Source organism: Rhinolophus sinicus, chromosome 1 (assembly GCF_057876585.1).
Source record: "Rhinolophus sinicus isolate RSI-liver-muscle chromosome 1, RSI-T2T, whole genome shotgun sequence".
Taxonomy (NCBI): Eukaryota; Metazoa; Chordata; class Mammalia; order Chiroptera; family Rhinolophidae; genus Rhinolophus; species Rhinolophus sinicus.
This window is the reverse complement of record NC_142501.1, coordinates 28,061,121-28,086,639: the sequence shown is the minus strand read 5'-3', so window position 1 is coordinate 28,086,639 and position 25,519 is coordinate 28,061,121. Positions and strand designations below refer to the sequence as shown.

Here is a 25,519-nt window from a genome sequence, read left to right as displayed (position 1 = left end):
TTTAAACACTCTTTACACTTTAAAATATCACAATGAAAAAACAAACTATTTTTCAAAGAGAGTAATGATAATTATTTGGGAATAATTAGCTCATACTCAGGTATATGAGGTCTGAGCTTTACGTCCACAAACTTGCCACCATGTGCTTACATTGGCAGCACTGTACAAACAGCTTGGTGAGGTTTCATAACCTTGGTATATCAGTGTCTCACAGCTGTGTTCATGTCGACGTGTGGTGGTGTCTCACTGAGTGGCATTCATTACTGTTGTTGTGTGTTTTTTGTGAGCCGTCGCAAGGATGTCTGAGCTTGAATTAGAGCACCGAACAAACATTAAATTTCTTGTTAAACTTGGCAAGAGTGGAAGTGAAATCAGGAACATGTTAGTCCAAGTTTATGGAGCTCATGCCATAAAGAAAATGGCAGTGTAAAACGGATTAAACGTTTTTCTGAGGGGAGAGAATGCATCACTGATGAGAGAGATCAGGGCGTCCAGTGATGAGCAGAACTGACCAAAACATAGCAAAATTCACCGAATTGCATGTCAAAATCGAAGTATAGCAGGCCAAGTAAACATCAATAGAGAAACAGGAAAATCTTAATTGAAAATCTTGGCTTGAGAAAGTTGTGTGCAAAAATGTTCTCGAAAGAGTTCACCGATGAACAAAAGCAAAGAAGGGTGGAAGTTTGCCGAGACATTTTGGCTTGGCAAGATGATGTTTCGGACCATGTTATCACTGGTGATGAAACACCACTAAGGCCCTAAAACAAAGCGTCAAAGTGCACAACGGAAGTAAGCCAATTAATTCTCCACGACCAAAAAAGTTCCATTAGTCCAAATCAAGAGTTAAAACGATGTTGATAACCGTTTTTGATATCAGAAGGACTATTCAGTATGAATTTGTACCAATTGGACAAAAAATTAACCAAGTTTACTATTTGGAAGTGCTGAAAAGGCTGTATGATAAAGTTAGATGAAAATGACCTGAATTTTTGCCAACAATTCATGGCTTTTGCATCACGACAATGCACCAGCTATCAAGGCACTCACTGTCTGTGAGGGAATGTTTAACCAGTAAACATAAATGTATTGGAACACCCTCTCTAATAACCTGATCTGCTCCCCAATGACTTTTTTCTTTATCCAAAGTTAAAGAAATATTGAAAGAAAGACATTTTTATGACATGTAGGACATCAAGAGTAATACGACAGCAGTTCTGATGGCCATTCCAGAGAAAGAGTTCCAAAATTTCCTTGAAGGGTGGACTAAGCTCTAATATTGGTGCATAGCTTCCCAAGGGGATTACTTCAAAGGTGACCATAGTGATATTCAGCAATGAGGTATGTAGCATTTTTCTAGGATGAGTTCACGAACTTAATTGTCAGGCCTCATATGTCTATATCCATCTCTATGTCTGTATCTATCTATATTTATATCTATGTCTATATCTATATCATCTATCTATACTTATAGTCATACTCATATCTATATCTATACCTGTTTATCTATCTATCTATTTTTTATAGTCAAGGAGGAACTTTGGCCAGAAGTATGTTGACCAAAATGAAAAAGATTGAACATGCTAGTGTTTAGCCACATTGTCAAATCTTAAAATCTGAAGGTAAAGTTTAAATCCTCTTGCTTTCCCATTTTAACACATTCAAATAATCGCCAAGCATAATATGTTCTAACCAACTTTCTCTGTCCTTTTTTTATTATTAGTTTCAGGTGTACAAAACAATGTAATAGACATTTACACCCTCACAAAGTGATAACCCCCTTCCCCCAATCTACTACTCCTTTGACATCGTATATAGCTGTTATAATTCCATTTGACTCTATTCCCTATGCTCTACTCCACATCCTGTGACTATATATATGTTAAATTATAGTTGACATTCAGTATTATTCAGCTTCAGTTTCAAGTGTACACTGTAGTGGTCAGACATCTACATCGTCGATGAAGTGGTCTCCCTAATAAGACAAGTGCCCATGTGACACCCTACAAAATCTTTACAACATTATTGATTATATTCCCTAAACTGTCTTTCGTGTCCTTGTGGCAATATTGTGGTTACCAATTTGTGCTTTCTAATCCCCTATCCTTCTCCCTCATCCTCACCCCCTCCCATCTAGCAAACCCTCAGTTTTTTCTCTATATCTCTGAGACTGTTTCTGATTAGTTTGCTCATTTGTTCTGTTCTTTAGATTCCACATGTAAGTGAGATCATCTGGTATTTATTTTTCTCCATCAGACTTATTTCACTTAGCATAATGTTCTCTAGGTCCACCCAAATCGTTGCAAATGGTGAGTTTCTTCTTCTTTGTATGAACATACCATTGTTTCTTAATCCAGTTGTCTACCGATGGGCATTTTGGTTGTTTCCATGTCTTGGCTATTGTGAATAGCATTGCTTATTGCAAAGCTATTTTTATGTACTTTTTAATTGAGATCCATCTGTTTTTTTTCAGATTACTGCAAGAGACTCCCAGAAGGTCTCTCATCTACCACTCTAGACCTTTTGCAATCTTTTCTTCATGTTACAAGCAAAACAATCATGGCTTTTTAAAATAAGTCTTTGGAAAGGTTTCCTATTGGCCTTAAAATCGAAAAAAATTGTTCTATAGTACTACAGGACATGACTCTTGCCCATCTATCCACCTCCAGTTCCTTCTTTGCTCTCTAAGTTCAGTCTGACTATAATTTCAGTTCCATGGATACACCTAGTTGTTGTCACCTACGAGCCTTTATAGTTGTTGCCTTGCTGAGTGGAAGACCTTCTTTAGTGTCTCACATGTTTCAAAAAATAATTAATTCTTACTTTTCTCCAATTTCAGTGCAATGTCCTTTTTCATAGAAACATGTCTTATTCTTATATGTATAGGTTAAAACTAGGCAAACATACCCGTATTTCTTTGTTAAAATTTGTGAGAATTATTTATTATATCAACATAAAGAAAAATGTATTTTACTTCCCCCTTGACTAATAAATTGATTGACTGATAGATTGATTCATGAATATTAATGTTCATATGGAATTTAGGAATCAATATTTTTATTTGCATGGCATATTTTTATTTAAATGGCCATTTTTTTCTAGGTGTATTTAGTCTTGCGGTTTACAAGCAAAGGGAGCACATTTTAGGATTATGTAGAGCTAATAATTTTAGGATTACGTAGAGCTAATAATTTACAGAACACTAGGCAAAGGCTGCATGGCAGTGAATATGCTTAGTAATGATGGGTAATAAACATTCTCCCTTTTCTTGACACAAGATGAGGAATGATTTAAAAATTACTTTTTCTACACTATAGATATTTTGAATTTAAAAATTTGTTTTTTGAGGTTCCCTTGTCATTTATCCTGTGGTTCAAGTCTTCTGTTTCAGCCCTCCACATTAATTAGGCGACATATTTTTTAAACTATCTTTTCTTTTTTTAATTAACTTTATTGGAGTGACAGTGGTTAATAACATTTCATAGGTTTCAAGTGTACAATTCTGTACTACATCATCTATATATCACATCGTGTGCCCACCAGCCAGAGTCAGTTATCCTTCCATCACCATTTATTTGACCCCCTTTACCCTCTTTTACCACCCACCCTCCCCCTTACCCTCTGGTAACCACTAAATGGTTGTATGTGTCTATGAGTTTTTGTATCTTTATTTGTCTTGTTCCTCTGTTGCTTTCAGTTTTATATCCCCAATTTTATATCCCACATATGAGTGAAGTCGTATGGTTCTCAACTTTTTCTGTCAACGCATTTCACTTAGCGTGATAATCTCAAGATCTGTCCATGTTATCACAAATGGCAGTATTTCATCTTTTCTTATGGCAGAGTAGTACTCCATTATGTTTATATACCACATCTTGTTTATCCAATCAGCTATTGAATAACATATTCTCTAATCACAAGCCTTTGAAATTGGATATCAACTGGAAAAAGAAAGCAGGAAAAGCACAAATATGTGGAGATTAAATGAATGACTATTAAAGAACGAGTGGGTCAAAGAAGAAATAAAAGGAGACATCAAAAGATACATAGAAACAAATGAAAATGAAAATACATCCTATCAAAATTACTGGGATGCTGCAAAAGCAGTAATAAGAGGGAAATTTGTGTCATTACAGGCGTATTTCAAAAGAAAAAAAATCCCAGATTTAACATTACACCTCAAAGAACTAGAAAAAGAAGACAAATGAAACTCAAAGTGAGCAGAAGGAAGGAAATAATAAAAGTCAGAGCAGAACTAAATGAAATAGAGAACAAAAAGACAATAGAAAAAAATTAATGCCACAAAGAGCTGGTTCTTTGAAAATATTAATAAAATTGACAAACCCTTGGCTAGACTCACTAAGATAAAAAGAGAAAAGACACAATAAACAAAATCACAAATGAAAGAGGAGAAGTTACCACAAATACCACAGAAATACGAAGGATTGTACAATACTATGAAGGACTACATGCTACTGCATTACATCATCTTGTGCCACATAGTTTGAGATGGGGTTGTCATTTACACCGAATATTCCTAGTAAATATAGACAACTAGTCATGATTGGAAGATGAATTAATGAATACTATTATGAGTAGTTATTTAATATTTCCATGTCAGGCATAGTTCAATATTATATACATTTTATCCTAGGGATATTTATTTTTATCAGAGGAAGTCTGCAGATTAAATTAGTTATTTAAAAAGAATAAAATTGAAGGCAAGTACTAGAACAGACGAATAGGTATGCAATTTTGGGAATGATGGACTTTGTGCCAGGTACAATATAGTTAGGAATATAGTAATTTATCAGAATAATTAGTGAGTAATATTATTAAATATCTGTTGATAATAGGATTGTGATTTGCAGAATTTTTTTCCACGGTAATACAAATGAAATAATATGAATACAAGTAAAAATATGAAAAGAAGTATTTAATGCCAACATTTAATAACCTAGTTCTAAAAGTAATAGTTGAGATACTTAACAGACATAAATTTGCAGTGTTTGTGATTGAGATGGAAACAAATTTACTGCATGGGTGGTTAAGCTTCTGTTTCCCCATATCTGTAGAATATGAAAACAATTTCTCAGAAGCATTTAAAAATGGGCAATCTAAATGACACACTTAGAAGTCTGTTTGTCCTTTCAGTTGGAGCCCAAAGTCCCCTGTATTCTGGAGGTGTGTACGCTGAGATGAACTGATTTCAAAATAGTCAAAATGTGAGAATTTCCTGTTCAGACCTTAAGTGATACATTGATGAGATATTTACTTTTTCCACTCTTGCTTCACTCTGAGCCTTCACAGGGCAGTCTGTGAAGGTCACAGATGTTGTTTATTCTTGGTCCTGAATTTATGTTTTTAAATTTCTCCTGTTATGATGCAACTATAGCAGGCCTCTATTATGAGAGTCACCTGGCCTACCACTAAAGGATACCCGAATTTCTGGCTGACAGAAGGTATGTGTCACTACTCTCCTGTCTCTCGTAGCCCATCTCAGGCAGTGGGTGATTCCAAGGGTGAATGTGAATCATCTGAGGTACAATTAATATACACCAAAGTCAAAATGGAACATTGCTGATTCTTAAAAAAGAATTCATTGCACGATGAAGGCCAAACACTATCCTTATATACCATTTACATGGATTTAAAGCAGCTTGATTTTTAATAAAATCAGGATGAGGTAGCTTCTGTCAATGTAACTAAACTTAATTATAAACAATCAAAGAACTTTTAAAAAATTGAACAAAATTGGAATAAAGATGCAGTATACTGATTATACTCCTGCTTAATGAATTCTTTGTCAAGGTATAACTCATGTTAATTAGAAAAAGTAACATGGAAATTGTGCCTAAAATATCTATCATTTATTGATTGCTTCTAAGTGCCAGGTTGAGTGTTGAGTTTTATATGCATTTTATCTTGCATAATAGTATTTCCAGTTCAGATTAGTACAGTAGGTTACCTGACAGTAAATAACTTTTTAAAGACCACACATTGTAAGTTTCAAAGCCAGAGTTATGTCCTGTCTCTCTGATTACAGAGCCCATTGACTGAATTATTAAATTACATTTTCTGGATTATTACAATTGCTCACACAGCTAAAGAATCATCACTGACTTTGAGAAGGTTTTTTCTAAAAGCTTTAATCAACAGTGATCTCCCAAATGACCTATACTTTACCATTTTATAGGTTCATTAAATCAATTATCAACTATTTTATAAAATAACTATTTAATACATATTTTGTTGTTTAATTTTCAATATTGTTTAGGTTATGGATAAGTTATAGTGTGTTGTGAAACACTTTCCAACATATGAAACATTTCTTTAAATTTTTACTTATTTCTCAGAACTCCTCAACCACTCAAAACAAAGGGCCATTTGGTAACCCCTTCAACAAATAAATGTAAGTCAGTAAATAAATGGAATTTAGTGCAGGAAATCACTATATATGCCAACACTACTGTTCTTCATCTTTAGAGCACTTAGTCTTTAACTGCTTTTGGATTTCAACCTATCATAAATATCATATCTCCTTTTTCTAATAAAACATTTTAATTTTTAATACAGGCATTGTAATGGTGTTAAAATGTTTCTGTGGACTCTGACTTTAAATTAATGGGGATGTTATTATTCATGAACTATATTCCTTGCTAATTATCTCTTTTATGCTCCAACAAATAATATATCAACAAATGTAAAATATATTAAAAATGTATTTAACCATGAGACTCTTATTTAAAACTCTAAGTATTTAAATCAAGACCTTTAGATTCTTCCACTGCGAAATGAGCTGAATTCACCCTCTACCCCACCCACTTTTACTGCAAGGGATCTCGTCATTGCATATATTAATACCATTCATTCTTCAGTACCCTTACCTTAGAGCACAGTCTCGGACACCACTCAGCTGCAGAGATGAATAAGGAAAGAGTAACCTATGCAGAACTGAATCAGGCTAAGGACTCCAGGAGACAGCAAATAAAACCTAAGGGCACTAAGAGTTCCATTTCAGTAACAGAGCAGGAAATAACCTATGCAGAATTAAATCTTCAAAATTCTTTATATGATCTTCAAGGGAATGACAAGAACTACCACTGCAAAGGTAAAATATTTAATAGATACATGTTATAACTGTTCTAGGATATACAGTTCGGGTGCAGAGATGTGCGGAAACAGTAGGGAATATGTGGAGAAACACTTTTTATTTGTGGGGATCAGAGCTTGAAGTTGGAATACAGAATTCTAATGTGAAATCTGAGGACTGATTTTTCTCAGGTGTCATTGTAATGTGTAGTCTTTGACCAGCAACTCATGGAGCATTGTGTTTCCTGACAATGCAATGGTACATTCTGGGAGGAAGATTGCAATGGTAGATATGGATCTCGGCAAGTTTATATATATGATTCACTGTCATGAGGATGGTCTGTGTGTAAACTGTGTAGACAATTATCTCCATCTCACTTCCTCAGTGTTTCCCTTTCTTTCCCTGTAGATTTTCCGTCACGTCCAGAGAAGCTCATTGCTGGGATGCTGGGGTTCATCTGTGTTGTCTTGTTGTCCAGTGTGGTAACGATAGCTGTTATTCATTGTAAGTCAATTTTTGAAAGATAATGAAGGAGCTTTTCACTTTAATGATTGATTGTCATTGCCTCTAAATATTTCCTAATATTATGGAATAGGCCTCTAATTTCCACATATGCATTTAGACTAAATGTGAAAGGCTTAACTAAATTTGTCAAAGATTAAATATCAGAATGTTTGTAGAGAGCATTTTACAAATACATGTACATACATATTAGGTTGGTGCAAAAGTAATTGCAGTTTTTGCAATTATTTTTAACCTTTGAAACCACAATTCCTTTTGCACCAACCTAATACATATATATCCTGATTTCATAGTTCAATGACATGTTTTAGTAGAGTAAAAGACCTTATTGAGAAATACAAACTAATTGAGATTGGTAAAATCAAATACTCTAGTGCAGTTTGATCTTTTAGGCTTTTGAAATATATTTCCCGAAATCTTCATTAATTCATTAATTTTTCTTTGTAAAATCAATTTTACTTCAGATTATTCTAATCCTAAACATTACACCAAATGTGTGAAAGTAGGAAACAAAAAGTGTTATGATTTATGTAGATGAATATTAATCTTGAATAAGATTTATTCCTTTTTTTCTAGCTACTGTAATGCCAGAGCAGACTAATACCCCCTTGACAACAGGGATCCAGGAAGGTACAGAATAAATTTCAAAGTTCTGATATTAGTACAGTTTACAGTTTGTCTGTAACTCAGGGTAGGCAAAAATAATAATAGGGTTTTATTGGGAATATATAAATTATAATATTGGGCAATTAGTGTTCATAAATAATAATTTTAGGAGAATGGTATTTCTTAGGGAACAATATGAAGATATGTACATTTTAAATCACCATACCCATTTTTGCTGATTGGGTTACATTTCCCCTGCTCTGCTATGAGACAAATAATTTTGCTGTTCCAAAAACGTGGTTTTGTTCATTGACTTTCATGTGTTAAAGTGGATATTTATGTTAGTGTGTTTTCCTTATTTGGGCACAAAAATTAGGGGTTGAGAGGCTGAGTCTTCTCTGTGAGTGTGTGATTGTGTTTTGTTTGATATGTACCAGTCAATGAAAGTGCATAGAAATGTTATGCACATATATGATTTACTTATGCCAATATGTAAATTAATTTTTATTTCTTTAACTCAAATTGTTTTTGGATGATAATTCCTTCAGCACATGATTGTGGTCGTTGCCCAAAGGAGTGGTTTACATATTCCAACAACTGCTATTACATCAGCACTGAAAGAAAAACATGGACTGATAGTCAGATGGCCTGTGCTTCCAAGAACTCACACCTGCTTTACATAGATCATAAAGAAGAAGTGGTAAGATTTTAAAAGATTTCAACATTTTGTTAAAAGGTTATTTTTGTCTACATTATATTTGTAGTATTGATTCATATTTTTGTATACATTTGTTGCTTAAAATCTGTTAATATTCTATTGTTTAACTCTTTAATACTTTATTTATATTTCATGCCATTAATGCACATTTAATAATTTCCAGTTCTTATTTTCCATGGACAACCATGCTTGTATAAGTGCTTTTTGTCTAAAATAAGTTTTGCTATTTAAATTTGCTGTACAATTTTATATCATATCGAGGACACTAAACATCAGGATTGTGCAGATTGATTATAAACTGAAAGCACCCATGTCATTACCAATCAGATCATGAAAAGGAAGTTTCCAGTCCACAATAGCTCACTCCTGTGTATCTCTAACAAGTTTCCCTCCCCCCACTTAACAACTATTCTGATTTTTAATATTCCAAATTATCATTGCTTAAATTTGAGCTCTTGTAACAGGGATCATTCAGGATGCATTTGATGTGTCTCCTTTCATTCCTATATGATATTTTTGCAATTCATCCACACTGTTGCATTTATCTGTAGTTAGTTTTTGCTACTGTAATACATGTACATGACAGTTTTAGTCTATGCTATTCAGAAAAATAGTTTTTTTGTTTTGTTTTGTTTTTAATTAATGTTTATTGGGGTGACGATTGTTAGTAAAGTTACATAGGTTTGAAGCGTCCAATTCTATAATACATCATCTATATATCACATTGTGTGTTCACCACTCAGAGTCAGTTCTCCTTCCATCACCATATATTTGATCCCCTTTTCCCGTGTCGCTAAGTTTTTTCTTCTTTATTTGTTTGTCTTGTTCTTTTGCTGTTTTCAGTTTTATATACCACATATCAGTGAAATCATATGGCTCTTGACTCCTTTGTTGCGAATTATTTTGCTTAGCATAATAATCTCAAGATCCATCGTGTTGTCACAAATGGTACTATTACATCATTTGTTATGCCAGAATAGTATTCCATTTGTATATATACCACATCTTCTTTATTCTATCAAAGGACACTGGTTGTTTCCACGTCTTGGCCACTGTAAATAAAGCTGCAATGAACATCGGAGCACATATATCTTTTCGGATAAATGTTTTCAGATTTTTTGGGTAGATACCCAGGAGAGGGATTGCTGGGTCATATGGTAGGTAATTCTATTATTAATTTTTTGAAGAACCTTCACATTGCCTTCCATAGCGCCTGCACCAATCTGCATTCCCACCAACAGTGTATGCGGGTTTCTTTTTCTCCACAGCCTCGCCAACACTTGTTACTATTTTTCTTGTTGATGATAGCCATTCTAAGTGGGGTGAGGTGATATCTCATTGCGGTTTTTACTTGCATTTCTCTGATGATTAGTGATGTCAAACATTTTTTTATATGTCTGTTGGCCATCTCTATGTCCTGTTTGGAGAAATGTCTATTAGGTCCTCCGCCCATTTTTTTATTGGGTTGCTTGTTTTTTTGTTGTTGAGTTTTATGAGTTCCTTGTATATTTTGGATAGTAGCCCCTTACCAGAGACATTGTATCCAAAAACTTCTCCCATTAGGTTTGTTGTCTCTTTATTTTGTCAATGTGCAGAAGCTTTTTAGTTTGATTTAGTTCCAGTCATTTATTTTTGCATTTACTTCACTTGCCTTTAGGGTCAAATTCGTAAAATGCTCTTTGAACCCAAGGTCAGTAAGTTTAGTACCTATGTTTACTTCTATGCAGCTTATTGTTTTACGTCTGATGTTTAGGTCTTTGATCCTTTTGGAGTTAATTTTGGTACATGGTGACAGAGAGCAGTCTAGTTTCATTCTTTTTCATGTGGCTTTCCAATTCTCCCAGCACCATTTACCGAAGAGGCTGTCTCTTCTCCATTATATGTTTTTGGCTTTTTTGTTAGAAAATATCTGTCCTTATTTATGTGGGTTTATTTCTGGGTTCTCAATTCTCTTCCATTGGTCTGTGTGTCTGTTTTTCTGCCAATACCATACTGTTTTGATTATTGTAGCCCTGTAGTACAAGCTGAAGTGAGGGAGTATGATACCTCCAACATTGTTCTTTTTTTCTTAGGATTGCTATGGCTGTTCCGGGTCTTTTGTGGTTCCATACAAACCTGATACTTTTTTGTTCTATATTTTTAAAAAGATGCCGTTGGGATTTTGATGGGGATTGCATTAAATCTGTATATTGCTTTGGGTAATATGGCCATTTTAACTATGTTGATTCTTCCAATCCATGAGCACGGAATGTCTTTCCATTTCTTTGTGTCTTCTTCAATTTCTTTAAAAAATGTCTTATAATTTTCAGTATATAGGTCTTTCACATCCTTGGTTAAGTTTATTCCTAGGTATTTTTTTCTTTTTGTTGCTATTGCAAAAGGAATTTTTTACATTTCTTTTTCTGAGGTTTCATTGTTAGTATTGTACATTGATTTTTTAAAATATGAATTTTATTGGGGAATATTGGGAAACAATATGTTTTTCCAGGGCCCATCAGCTCCAAGTCGTCCTTCAATCTAGTTGTGGAGGGTGCAGTTCAGCTCCAAGTCCAGTCACCGTTTTCAATCTTTAGTTGCAGGAGGTGCAGCCCACCATCCCAAGCTGGAATTGAACCGGTAACCTTGTTGAGAGTTCACGCTCTAACCAGTTGAGCCATCCAGCTGCCCTGTACATTGATTTTGTAGCCAGCAAATTTACTGTATTCATTTATTGTTTCTAATAGCTTTTTTGTGGAATCTTTAGGGTCTTATATATATATATATATATATATATATATATATATATATATATATATATATATATAACATCATGTCATCTGCAAAAAGTGACAATTTAACTTCTTCATTCCCAATTTGGATGCCTTTTATTTCTTTCTCTTGCCTGATTGCTCTGGCTTAGGACTTCCAACATTATGTTGAAAAGCAGAGGTGATAGGGGAGAGCCTGTCATGTTCCTGAATGTAGAGCAAAGGGCTTCGGTTTTTCATCATTAATTGTAGTCTTAGCTGAGGCTTTCTCATATATGGCCCTTACTATGTTAAGGTATTTTCCCTCTATACCCATTTTCTTAAGTGTTTTATCAGAAGTGGATGTTTGTATCTTGTCAAACATTTTTCTGTATCTATTGATATAATCATATTATTTTTGTCCTTTATTTTGTATCACATTGATGGATTTTCGTATGTTGAACCATTTGTGTGCGCCTTAGATGAACCCCACTTGGTTGTGACCTATAATCTTTTTAATGCATTGCTGCATTTGATTTACTAGAATTTTGTTTAGGAATTTTGCATCTGTATTCATCAGAGATATTGGTCTGTAATTTTCTTTTTTTGTGTTACCCGACCAAGTTTTGGAATCAGGGTAAAGTTGGCTTCATAAAATGAGTTAGGGCGTATTGTGTCTTCTTCAATTTTTTGGAAGAGTTTGAGTAGGACAGGAATTATATCCTCTTTGAATGTTTGGTAGAATTCAGTAGTGAAGCCATCTGGTCCCGGAGTTTTGCTTTGGGAAGGTTTTAGATGACTGATTCAATTTCCTTATTGTTGATAAGTCTATTTAGATTTTCTAGTAAAATATAGTTTTTTAAATGTGGGTATTATGAATAATATTTTATGAAAATCCTTATTTACATGTTTTTCCAAATATTATAATATATTGCATTTATAATTTATATATTATATATACATGTTATGTAGAATATATTGTATTTGTATGTTTATAATAGTTATATAGTTATAATAGTTTATAAATAAAATTCTATTATTATAACTGTATATGTGTATAATTATAATATATTGTCTTCTATGTCTCAGAATAAAATTGCAGGGCCAGAAATGTATGTGTATGTAAAATTTATTAATTATTACAGCATTTTTTTGGTTTATTGAGTAAGTAAACATTTTACCAAATAGTCCTTTGATTTAAAACTTAGTATTATCAGGAAATGTAATGTTATAAGTTTTTGTCATTATAGAAAATATCATGATGGCATTAATAGGTCTTTTCCTGATTACTATTTAGTTGAACACATCCTTCTGGGCTACTACTCATGACATTCTCTTCTGTGAGAATGACAAGTGCCTGTCATGTCTCTTGCCCATTTCTCCTATATGTTGCCTGTCATTTTCCTTCCTCGCAGTTCTTGTTATATTTTGGATATGAGCTTTTGTTTGCATTTATGAGATGCAAATAGCTTTTTGGACCAGGTGACTTTCATTTTTATTCTCATATTGGAGTCTTTTAATGACCAGAATTTATTAACGTTAGCAGAGTCTACTATATCATTTTTGGTTTTAGCGATCACTTTGGGCCTACTTGTGAAATCAGTCAATGTTCATGAAGATAATCTTTTACATTACTCTCTATGTTTTATTGTTTTGCTTTATTATCATTGTCTAACTAATGGATCATAATTTATAGTAAAGATTATCTTTTCATAAATAACTATATATGCACATATAATTCTATATATACATATATGCACTAATATGCTTCATATAGATAGTATGTATTATACATACCTTTATATAGATAATATATATAATATTATATGTATATACCTAAAAATACACACAGTAGATCTCCCTTTATCTGTGGGGGTTACGTTGCAAAACCCCAGTGGATGCCTGAAGTCACTGATAGTACTGAATTTTATATATACAATGGTTTTTCTTTTACGTAAGTACCTATGATAAAGTTTAATTTACAAGTTAGGCACAGTGAGAGATTCAGAACACCAACTAATAATAAATAAAACAATTATAAAAATATACTGTAATGAAAGTTACAGAATATGGTCTGTCTCATTTTTCTCTCAAAAAATTGTATTTTATATACCAACCCACTTTGAGGTGTGACAACAAAACTAGCACAAATTTCCTTTTCTTCAAATTTCACAGATGGAACATTATTTCTTACTGTAGATTTTAGCAATTTCTGCAGAAGATTTTTTTGTCTTGTTAAATTGAGAACTTTTACCTTTCACTTACAGGAAGCACTTTACAGCCTCTCCTTGGCATATTTGATTGCCAGTATCACTAGTCTCATGCTTTAGGACCATTTTAAATAAAATAATGGTGACTTGAACACAAGCACTGAGATACAGTGACAGTTGATATGATAACCAAGAGAGTTACATGTGACTAACATTAAGAAGTGAGGAGCATATAGAGCGTAGATATGCTGGACAAAGGAATGATTCCTATTCTGGGCAGAAGGGAGGGGGGCAGGGGGCGTTTCATCACGTTACTTACAATTACACAGAATTTAAACTTCAATATTTTAATTTTGTTATTTTCCTTTTAATACTTTTGAAGACTGGTTGACCGTGGGTTTCTGAAACAGCAGATAGCTGAAACCACAGATAAGGGGGCACTACTGTATGTAAATCACGGTCTGTACAGTCTACAGCAGATTGTGTAACATGGAGCAAACTTATCTCCCTTTTGGTCCCTTTGCTGTGTCCATTTATAACATAATTGTCTTAAATATTTTATCAGCATACATTGAGAATCACATGGCAGAATGTTATAATTTACTTCATTTTATAATTTTGTTTCATGTATCAAACAATTTAGAAAACAGAAGAGGAGATGCATAGTCTATATGTCTAGTAAGCTTTTTATTCTTTGTTTTCTTTACCTTCCTGATGATCCAAGAGTCCCTCTTTTATCATTTGATTTCTGTTTAGATAGTTCGCTTTCACTATTCTATTAGAGTGGACCTGGTGGTGACAAGTTTTCCTTTATCTGAGAATGTCTTGATTTCCCCTTCATTCCTGAGTGGCATTTTCACTGCAGTTTTCTATGGTTTTTGGTTGAAATGAGGCAGTTAGCATCTAAAAGTTTCCTGTCTTTCTAGCCTGCTCCTTTTGTGGTCCTTGGACTAGAGAGAAAAGGGTTTTCTTGGGACTTTTTTCTGTACTCCTGGGTGTGGTTTGCAGGCCTCTGGAGCATCCAGTCTGGGATAAATGAGGTAAAAAGTAATTCCATGGAGCTTACTGCCATCTCTTTCATCAGGTCCTGAGTTCACAGCTCTGTCATTTTTCTCAACACCTTTTTGAATCTTTTTATGCAGAAGGGATGTTAGCTGTACGAGTATTTAGAGGGAGAAATAAAGAATACCCACTTCCATCTTTCCAGAACAGGAAGTCTGATCTGTAGCAGTTTTAACCTAATTTTTTTTAAGACTAATTGTCTTGAGACTCTTTTCATGTACTTTTATGTCACTCTTATATCTTTTAAAATTTTCTTATTAAATTCATTGAGGTGATCTGGAGCTTTTAAATATCAAACTAATATCATTGAATTGTTTATATCTCCTTTTAATTTTGTCAGTTTCTACTTGTATTTGAGAGTCCTGTTGTTAGGTTGTTGTATGTTTATAAATGTTTTATCTTCCTCTTGTAATGTCATCATTAACATTGTTTCTTTTTATTTCTAATAATATTTCTTGTACAGCTATTTTGTCTGATATTAGAATGGACATTTCAGCCCCCTTATGGTTACAGTTTGTAGGGTATATTATTTTTCATCCTTTTACTTTCATTTTTAGTGCCTTTGAATATAAAGTGTATTTATGATACACTAGATCTAGATGGATCTTACATTTTCACTCATTATGACAATTTATATCTTTTGCTAAAATGTTTATTTTATTCACATTTAATCTAATTATTGGTATATAGTTGGATTTAGGTTTGCTGTTTTGCTCTTTGTTCTATGTCCATGTCTTTAGGTTTTTTTCTTCCATATTTCCTGACATCTTTTGTTAAACACATATTATTATAGAGTTCCATTGTAATTCTCTGTTGCTGATTTTGTTTTTTATTTTCTTAGTAGTTGCTGTAGATATTACAAATATATCCTTAACTCATCACTGTCTTCTTCAAGTTAATTCTGACTAAATTCCAGTGAAATCTAGAAACTTAGCGCCAATATATCTCCATTTCCTCTCCCATCTGTTGGGATCTTGTTATTCCTTCTACCAATGTGGTACCGAGCCAACCAGCACTGGTTTGTGAACAAACAACAATAATGCACATCCTTTGTGTCGTGGCATTAATGTTTTACACAAGGATGACTCGAAATGAATCATTGTAGGGATTTCTATGCCACAAAAATAAACAAATGCTAACAGATAAGGTTTTCTTCCCCCGAACACGGTGCCCATTTACCGGCACAAAGTTGCATCCAGATATGATACAGACCCAACCATACAGTGTTATAATTATTGCCTTAAACAATCTGACTTTTTAAAATAAATTCCAAGAAGAGAAACACAGATACCTAAGTTTACCCACATATTTACCATTCCCACTGCTCTTCCTTCCTTCCTGTGGATATGAGTTACCACCCCATGTCATTTACTTTTAGCTTGAAGAATTTTTGGAAGATTGGCAGGTCTGGTAACAAAAAGTTCTCTTTTTTTCTGCATGTTGTAGGGTCCTTATTGCAACTTCTTTTTTGAAGGACTGTTTTGCTGAAGTTAGAATTCCTGTTTGACAGTTTTATTGTGTACTGTTGCCCCCCAACCCCACCCCAGTGCTTTCAGCTCTTTGAATATGTCACTCCCTGCCTACTACTCTTCATTATTTCAGATAACAACTCATCTATTAATCATATTGTTATTTTCATATATGTAATGGGTAAATTTTGTTTTGCTTATTTCAAGGTTACCTCTTTTTATTTGTTTGTTTTCTATTTTACATTTTATATTGTGGTAAAAACGCTTAAGATAAAATTTACTGCTATCAATTAAAAAAAAGACACAGACTTGATTTTGTTAGAGCAGTTCAGGTTTCAGCATAATTGAGACAAGACGCATATTTTCTATATACCCCTTTTTGGCTCTTAATCTCCCTTCCTGGAATAGCGTTCAGGACAAATGTGGATTCTGTGTGAGATAATGTGGTCCATAGCCTGCTGGAGGAGGGAAATACCTCACCCATTTTCTCATTTTCACACTGACTCAAGTCATGTCGTAATCCCGCATTTTCCCTCGGGATGATGGCTTTTCTGTCTTCAATATTTTTCAGTGATTTGAGTAAGTATAATATTTTATGACGTGGATTTCTGTATGTAGTTTGTTGAACCACATATGCCTACAATATTTTTAAAGTTAAATTTAAAATGTCTATTCATTATGTCTGAAATTGTTTTTCTATCTCTGTCTCTTTTCTTATTCTCAGTGTATATTTACACCTATGTTTGTTTTCTTGATACTGCTTCAAAGGTCTCTTAGGATCTTCTTGTTTTCCTCTCTTCTTTCTCTCCATTTTTTGGGATAAACAATTTTTTAAAGTCCATCTTTAGTTTCATTAATACTCTTTCTGTGTTTCAAATTTTATGTAAATTTAGTAAATTTTGCATTTCAGGTAATGTTTTTCAATTCACAATTTCTATTTGATTTAATTATGTAGTTTTTATTTCTGTATTTTGTACATGTTTAGTCATTGCCATCATATTCAACTATAGTCATTTGAACATAATTTTCTTTGGAATTTATGTATATATATGCATATATATATAATTACTTTAAAGTTTTTTTTCTAAAAACTCTACCATCTTATCTCAGTAAAAGATTCTTTTCACAGATTGTTTTCCCTGAGCACAAAAGGCTTTTTTGTGTGTGCTTTCTTATCTTTGTGATTAGACATTTTTCATAATATCATGTAGTAAACACTGACTTTGTTTCATTTTTCTTAGATTTATGAATTTTTGAAACTTGAAAATCTTTTACTGCTGAATCTTCTCCTATAGAGTGAGCTTGCTTATATCTCTTCTCAGATTTTAAAATTCTTACTGTTTGTTTTTATTTTTAGCCTGGCTTCCTAGGAATTTCCCTTGTGCGTGCAAAACTTAGTTGACAACAAATGATTATATATTTTTAATGTATTCAAGTATCTCCAGTCAATAGAGCTTCCACACCCTGTATTTGATGTACTTGTGTGTATATATGTGTGTACTGATGAGTGCTCATAACTTTGCAAGTAGTTTTCAAGTCCCCTTTGGTTTTTATTTTTTACTGGGACGATCTTTATCTCCTCTATACAAGTGCACATGGGTTTTATCAGGCAAGAATGTGTAGCGTTCTCCTCTGGTGAACCCTCCTTCGTATTTCTTCTCTTTTAGATTTGTGGCTGGCATTGTGAGGGACACTAAAGAGAGTATAAGCTCAGATGAGAAAAAGGGTGGGCTTTCCTCTTTTTAACCTTGTAAATTCAGCATTTTGAGCTGAAAAAATAGTGGGCCATTTAGCACCCCCTCCCACACTGCTAATCAAGTCTGCCCCTGTGGCAACAACATCATTGATTTCGGCAGCCTTCTCCAAATTGTGAAAACTACAGTTCTTCATACTCACTGAGCTGAAGTGGGGATGGGGGACAACATGGGAGTGGTCCTAGGCAGGAAGGCTACAAATTTGCTCTATTCTTACTTGAATTTCTAGGAGCTCTTCCAATAATAAATACGTCACAAGGTATTACTAGTCTTTGATCAATTTTTGCAGCCTTGAAATTATTTGCGTCAATTTTCCTCTTCACACAATCAAACTAACACATTTTCCTACTGTGTTCAGTGTATAAGTATATAATGTAAATTGAAAGACTGTATAAAATAGAATTAACACTATATTCCATTAAAAATTCATATCAATATAAAAGCTTTTATTTGACGTCTCATAAAATTTGTTTTCTCATAGAATTTTTTGGACGCCTTCGTTTATTTTTCATGGATTGGACTCTTGTACAGAGCCAATAATAATGTGTGGGTGTGGCCAAATGGCTCAACTTTCTCTTCCAAACTGTAAGTTTCATGAGAACGCTTATATTTTATGCCTTGAAGTAATTAATCTTAGAAAGAAAAGGCACTATGTGACCAAATACATGAAGACAATTATTTAAGTGTTTCCATACAAAACTTATGCAAGGACAGTTCAGATATAGATATATAAGTATTAATCTAAGTGAATTATTTATTCATCAAGTATTAGATTATATAATACCAGACTAATGATATATTATGCTCTGTATTTCAGGTTTTCAATTACTTCAGAGATGGGAAAGAATTGTGCATATGTGACGTTTCATACACACAGCTTTTATTCTGAATCCTGTTTAGAAACAAAACAATATGTTTGTAAGCACCAGGCACTTTGGCTTATCTAAAGTTGGTATAATACTTTCTACAAAAACATATTTTTAATTCATTCAAAAATAATACAATTATTTTCTCAGAATAACGTCTTATGATACAATTTTGAGGACAGTTTTACATTCACAACAAAATTAAGATAGGTACTGAGATTTCCCATGTTTCCCCACATCCCTACACATGCAGAGCTTCCCCCATGATCAACATCACGTGCCACAATTTACTACTGAGAATGATTCTACATTGAGGCATCATAATCACTTAAAATCCATAGTTCATGTGAGGCTTCATCCTTGGTGTTGCACAATTATTTTTAAATCTACATTTATATTAATTTAGAACATATACCGAAGCACACAATGTGTTCTTGAGCTTCTGCTGTTTATTAAAATAAATCACATGTAAATTACCAATTGTAACATCAACAGCTGTTATGTCTAAGTCCTCAATATGGTGAATAATTCCATTTATGTTTTCAAATTAGTTGATTTGTCCTAGCTCTTGATGTTACAAATGAGGATTCAGCAACACAGGTAGACATATGTGTAAGTACTAGTGGAGTCAAAAGACAAAAAGGAGAAGAAATTTGGTTTAAAGAATTATTGAGTTTTTGTAGGGGAGATAGCCTACAAACAGAAGATAAGAGAAAATCATAAAGAATACCCTAGGACCTAGAGAACATTATGCTAAGTGAAATAAGTCTGACGGAGAAAGACAAATACCATACGATATCACTTACATGTGGAATGTAAAGAACAGAATAAATGAGCAAACTAAACAGAAATACTCTCAGAAATATAGAGAAAAATCTGATGTTTCCTAGATGGGAGTGGGGTGGGGATGAGGGAGAAGGTGAGGGGATTAGAAAGCACAAATTGGTAACCACAATATTGCCATAGGGATATGAAAGACAATGTGGGAAATATAACCAATAATGAAAAGAATCTGTAGGGTGTCAGAAGGGCACTTGTCTTATTAGGCAGACCACTTCATGGATGGAGCAGATGCCTGACCACTGCAGTTTACACCTGAAGCTGAAGCTGAATAATACTAAAAGTCAACTGTATATATATATATATATATATATATATATATATATATATATATATAGTCACAGGACGTGGAGTACAGCATAGGGAATAGAGTAAGTAGAATTGTAACAGCTATATACGCTGTCAGAGAGGTAGTAGATTGGGGGAGAGGAGTTATCATTTTGTGAGGGGTGTAAAGGTCGAACTGTTACATTGCTTTGTACACCTGAAACTAAAACAAACAAACACATAAACAAAGAATACCCTAGGATTCAAGAAGAGTACCCAACGTGGAATGACTTGGATGCCAATCTACTCCCTCTGGGTGGGTTTTAGACTTCACTGAACACAGTGACAGCAGACATATTTGCTGGGCTCTGGGAGAGAGCAGTTCCACAGTCTGCTGGCTGTTACTGATGAAGACGCATCTCAGGCTGTGACTAGGAAGCAGGAAGACTGCTCTACCATGGTGTACTCAGGCAGAGGTTGGAAAAGAGGGAAATATGACTGGGACTGGCTCCCAAAACTGCTGGAGAGTGAATACCACAGGACTTCCTGTATGCATGCAACTGGCAACCTCACAACAAAAGCCAAAGGAGAGAAAACACCATGAAACCGGGTACAAGAGTCCTTTCCCTGGCAATGTCTCTCCCGTGACTTTTCCTGGTGAAAGAACGTCATGAGACTTGATAATGGAGAAAAAGTTATAAGATCTAGATCCATTATCTCAGAGAGGTCAATGAAGGACAGACTTGGAGCTGAGATCAATAAGTTGTTAATTGGCCCTCGAGTTTACCGTGCAAAAATTACAAAGTTGCTATATGACATAATTCTTTATACAGAAAACAGTACAGACACCACTTAAAACCTATTAGAAATAAACAAATACAGTAAAGTTGCAGGACACAAAATCAATGTGTAAAAATCCCTGCATTGCTGCATACTAACAATGAAATTTCAGAAAAGAAATGGAAAACATTTATTTGCAATTGCGACAAAATACAATATACTATCTAGCAATAGACTTAACAAAGGATGTGAATGACTTATACAGTGAAAACCATAAGACTTTATTAGAAGAAATTGAAGAAGACACAAAGAAACGGCTAGATATTCTGTGTTCATGGATTGGAAGAATTAATATTGTTAAAATTGCCATGTTACCCAAAGTAGATTTAATGCAATTTCCATCAAAATCCCAGTGAAAAATTTTTAAAGAAATAGAACAAATAATCATCAGATTTATATGGAATTACAAAAGAGCCTGAATAGCCAAAGCAATCCTAAGCAAACAAATGAAAAAAAACAAGGCTAGAGGTATCACATTACTAGGCTTCAATTTTTACTACAAAGTGACAATAATCAAAACAGCATCTATTTGACAGAAAAACAGACACAAAGGCCAATAGGATGGAATTGAGAACCCAGAAATTAACCCACATATATATGAGCAGATAATTTTTGACTAAGGAACCAAAAACATACAATGGAGAAAAGAAAGCCTTTTCAATAAATGGTGCAGGAAAATTGGGAAGCCACGTGCTAGACAATGCAACTAGATTTCTCTCTGTCACCATACACCAAAACTAAAACAAAATGAATCAAAGACCTAAACATAAGACTTGAAACATAAACTGCATAGGAGAAAGCATAGGTACTAAACTGATGGACCTGAGGTTTAGAGAAGATTTTATGAATCTTACCTCAAAGTCAAGGGAAGTAAAAGCAAAAATAACTGATATCCAACTAAATATCAAACTAAAAATCTTCTGCAAAAAAAACCATTAACAGGACAAAGAGGCAACCAACATAATGGGATAATATATTGTGAACAATACCTGTGATTGGTTTGGGCTAATATCTAAAATACGTATGTAAAAATCTCATACGACTCCTCATCTTTTAAAATGTCGGAGTGGCATTCCATGCTTCACGATGAGGAAGCTGGAGCCTTAGAAAGCATGAGTGATCTGAGTCCTGTTACCTCTTATCCTGTAATGCAATATTTCTCAACAATTTTTTCTTTTATATTTTCTTCCTCAACCTAAAGGCACTAAGGAGCTTTCAGAGAGACATTTTCTTAATCCATCTCCAAGAAAATTGAAAACCACAAATATATTACGTTTTTCTTTATATATATCTGTACGTTATACATAAAATGTGACTTTTCACTACCATCAAAAGTCAGTCTTTGTCAACATTCAAAAAAGAATTATCACCTATTTTCCGCAAACTATTCCAAAAAATCCAGAAGGAGGGAAGGCTCCCAAACACTCTTTATGAGGCCACTGTCACCCTGATCCCAAAATCAGACAAAGACATTACAAAAAAAAAAAAAGAAAATTATAAGCTGATATCGCTAATGAACATAGATGCAAAAATCCTTAACAAAATATTAGCAAACAGAATTCAGCAATACATTAAAAAGATTATACACCATGATCAAGTGGGATTCATTCCTGGTATGCAAGGTTGGTCCAACATCCACAAATCAATTAATGTGATGCACCACATTAACAAAATAAAAAATAAAAATCATTTGATCATATCAATAGATGCAGAAAAAGCATTTGACTAAATTCAGCAGCTATTTATGATAAAAACTCTTACGAAAGTGGGAATAGAGAGACTATATCTCCACATAATAAAGGCCATATATGATAAACCCATCGCTAACATCAGACTCAATGGGGAAAAGCTAAAACCATCCCCCTTAAGATCAGGAACAAGGCAAGGTTGCCCACTTTCTCCAAAAAACTGAAGAGAAGTGAACACTTCCAAACTGATTTTATGTGGACAGCATTATCCTGACACCAAACCAGAAAAGGTCACTAGTAGAAAAGAAAACTATAGGCCAACATCCCTGATAAATATAGATGCAAAAACGTTTCAATAAAACACTAGCAAACTCAATTCAGCAGCACACTAAAGGTATCATTTACCATGATCAAGTGAGATTTATCCTTGGGATACAAGGATGGTTCAACATATGCAAATCAATCAATACGATACACCACATTAATAGAATGAAAGAAAAAATATACGATTATCTCAATAAATGCCAAAAAAAATTGACACAATTGAACATTTGCCATGATAAAAAACTCAACAAATTAGGAACAGAGGACACAGATCTCAACATAATATAGGCAGTATATGACAAGTTCACAGCTAACATCATACTCAGTGGTAAAAGGATGAAAGTTTTTTGTCTAAGATCAGGAGCACAACCAGGGTACCCACTTTCATCACTTCTTTTCACAATAGTATCAGATTCTTAGTTAGAACAATTAGGGAAGAAAAAAATAAGTATCAGAATTGGAAAGGAAGAAGTAAAAATGTCTCTATTTGCAGACAGCATAATTTTGCAGGTAGAAAATCTTAAAGGTTCCACCAAGAAATGTAATATCTAATAAATGAATTCAGTAAAGTTGTAGGATATAAACTTTACAAAAACAAGTAGCACTTCTATATGCTAACAACAGAACTTCTGGAAAGGGAATAAAGAGATTGATTCTCTTACAAAAGCATGGAGAACAAAAACACATTAGAAAAAAGTTTAACTAAGGAGGTGAAAGCTCTCTACACTGAAAACTGCAAGATATTGATGAAAGAAATTGAAGACAGAAATAAATGGAAATGTATCCCATGTTCACATATTGAAATAATTAATATTGCTAATTTGTCAACACTACCAAAAGCCATCTATAGATTCAATGCAATCCTTATCAAGACAAAATGGCATATTTTATGGAAGTAGAAAAACATGCTCCTAAACTTATATGAAACCACAAAAGACCTTGAATAGCCAAAAAAAAAAAAAATCTGAGAAACAAAGAACAAAGCAGTTGGCATCACACTTTCTGATTTCAAGCTATCCTATAAAGCTATTGTCATCAAATACGGTATGATCTAATATGCAGAATCTAAAAACAACAACAACAAAAAAGAAACTCATAATAGACTAATCAGACTTGTGGTTACCAAAGGTGGAGGATTGGTGGGATGATTGGAAAAGGTCATCAAAAGGTACAAAGTCCGGCTACAAAATAAATGAATACTAGAATGTAGGGTACAACATAACGGCTATAGCTGACATTGATGCATTATATGCAGTAGCTCCCTCATTTATGCAGAGGATACTTTACAAGACCCGCAATGGACTCCTGATAACATGAATGGTGCCGAACCCTATATATACTGTGTATTATTTTCCTATAATTACCTACCTAAGATGAAGTTTGACTTATAAATTAACACAGTAGGAGATTAACAGCAATAACTAACAATAAAATAGAACAATTATAACAATATAGTGTAATTAAAGTTTTGTGAATATGGTCTCTCTCAAAATATCTTATTGTACAGTCCTCACTCTCCTGTTTCTTGTGATGAAGGGAAATAATAAAATGCCTACATGATATGAGGTGAACCATGTTGGTTTTGTGACATAGTAGCAGTAGGCTACTATTGACCGTCTGTCAATACGTCATAAAGAGGATCATCTGCTTATTATGATGCTGGATCATCAAGACAAGACAATGTCGCTGGTTGAATAGCAGGAGCAGACAATGGCAATGGCTAGGGATCCTCAATAGTTAAAAGATTTTTTGCCAAATACTTTTGGAAGAGAGCTGTAAGTGGACGTTTCTTTGTCTTTTAAACTCATCAAAGTATTGTTGCAGTGGTTGTGATCTTTTGGTGATTATACAGGTGACTTGAATGCTGCATTCCATCTGATGAACTTATTCCATAATTTTTATAAAATAAGTGTTATTGGAACACAAGCACTGTGAACCACAGCAGTCTCTCTCATAACCAAAACAGCTTCTATGTGACTAACAGGTGGTAGCAAACAAAGTGTGAATATGCTAGAAAAAGGGATGATCGAGTCCTGGGTCCAGCTGAGCAGGATGGTGTGAGATTTCATCATGTAACATAGAACACATACAATTTAAAACAAATTATTTCTAGCATTTTTCAGTTAATACTTTGGGACTGCGGTTGATCATTTTTAACTGAAACCATGGAAAGTACAGTGGAGGATAACAGGAAACTATTGTATATTAAAGTTGTGAAGAGATTAAATCCTTAGTTCTCATCACGAGGATAATCATTTTTCTTTACTCTTTTCATCTTTATTTTTTTTTTTAACGTACCTATATGAAAAGGTGGATGTTAGCTGAACCTATAGTGGTAATCATTTCAGGATATATGTGAATCAAAGCAATATGCTGTAAGTTTAGTTTCTTTTATTGCTCATGTATCATTTAATTGTGTTCTGAAAGTCCACTATTTTTCAGCTAAGTCAGAGAAAGACAAATACCATATGATTTCACTTACATGTGGACTCTAAAAATCAAATAAACAAACAAACGAAGAAATCCAGAAAATC

At 33.7% G+C, this 25,519-nt stretch overlaps 1 protein-coding gene across 2 annotated transcripts; it reads left to right on the top strand.

Moving 5' to 3' along the window:
- Window positions 1–6,540: 6,540 nt before the first annotated feature.
- Window positions 6,541–25,519, top strand: LOC109439736 (NKG2-A/NKG2-B type II integral membrane protein-like). 2 transcript variants are annotated; one of them, XM_088797952.1, is made up of 6 exons: window positions 6,544–7,111; window positions 7,502–7,597; window positions 8,192–8,245; window positions 8,770–8,921; window positions 18,642–18,745; window positions 18,978–25,519. In XM_088797952.1, the coding sequence occupies exons 1-6, from the start codon at window positions 6,925–6,927 to the stop codon at window positions 19,105–19,107; spliced, it is 723 nt and encodes a 240-aa protein (XP_088654078.1). In that variant the 5' UTR covers window positions 6,544–6,924; the 3' UTR covers window positions 19,108–25,519. The 2 variants fall into 2 exon arrangements, with proteins under 2 accessions (XP_088654079.1, XP_088654078.1); XM_088797953.1 differs by lacking the exon at window positions 8,192–8,245 and having other exon boundaries at window positions 6,541–7,111.

What these genes read in the sequence shown, in the direction of transcription:
- LOC109439736 (XM_088797952.1), top strand. Translation starts at nt 6,925, where the DNA reads ATGAATAAGGAAAGAGTAACCTATGCAGAACTGAATCAGGCTAAGGAC. An exon ending in CAAGAACTACCACTGCAAAG is followed by an intron (nt 7,112 to 7,501) that starts GTAAAATATTTA and finishes CTTTCCCTGTAG; the next exon opens with ATTTTCCGTCACGTCCAGAG. An exon ending in GACAACAGGGATCCAGGAAG is followed by an intron (nt 8,246 to 8,769) that starts GTACAGAATAAA and finishes TAATTCCTTCAG; the next exon opens with CACATGATTGTGGTCGTTGC.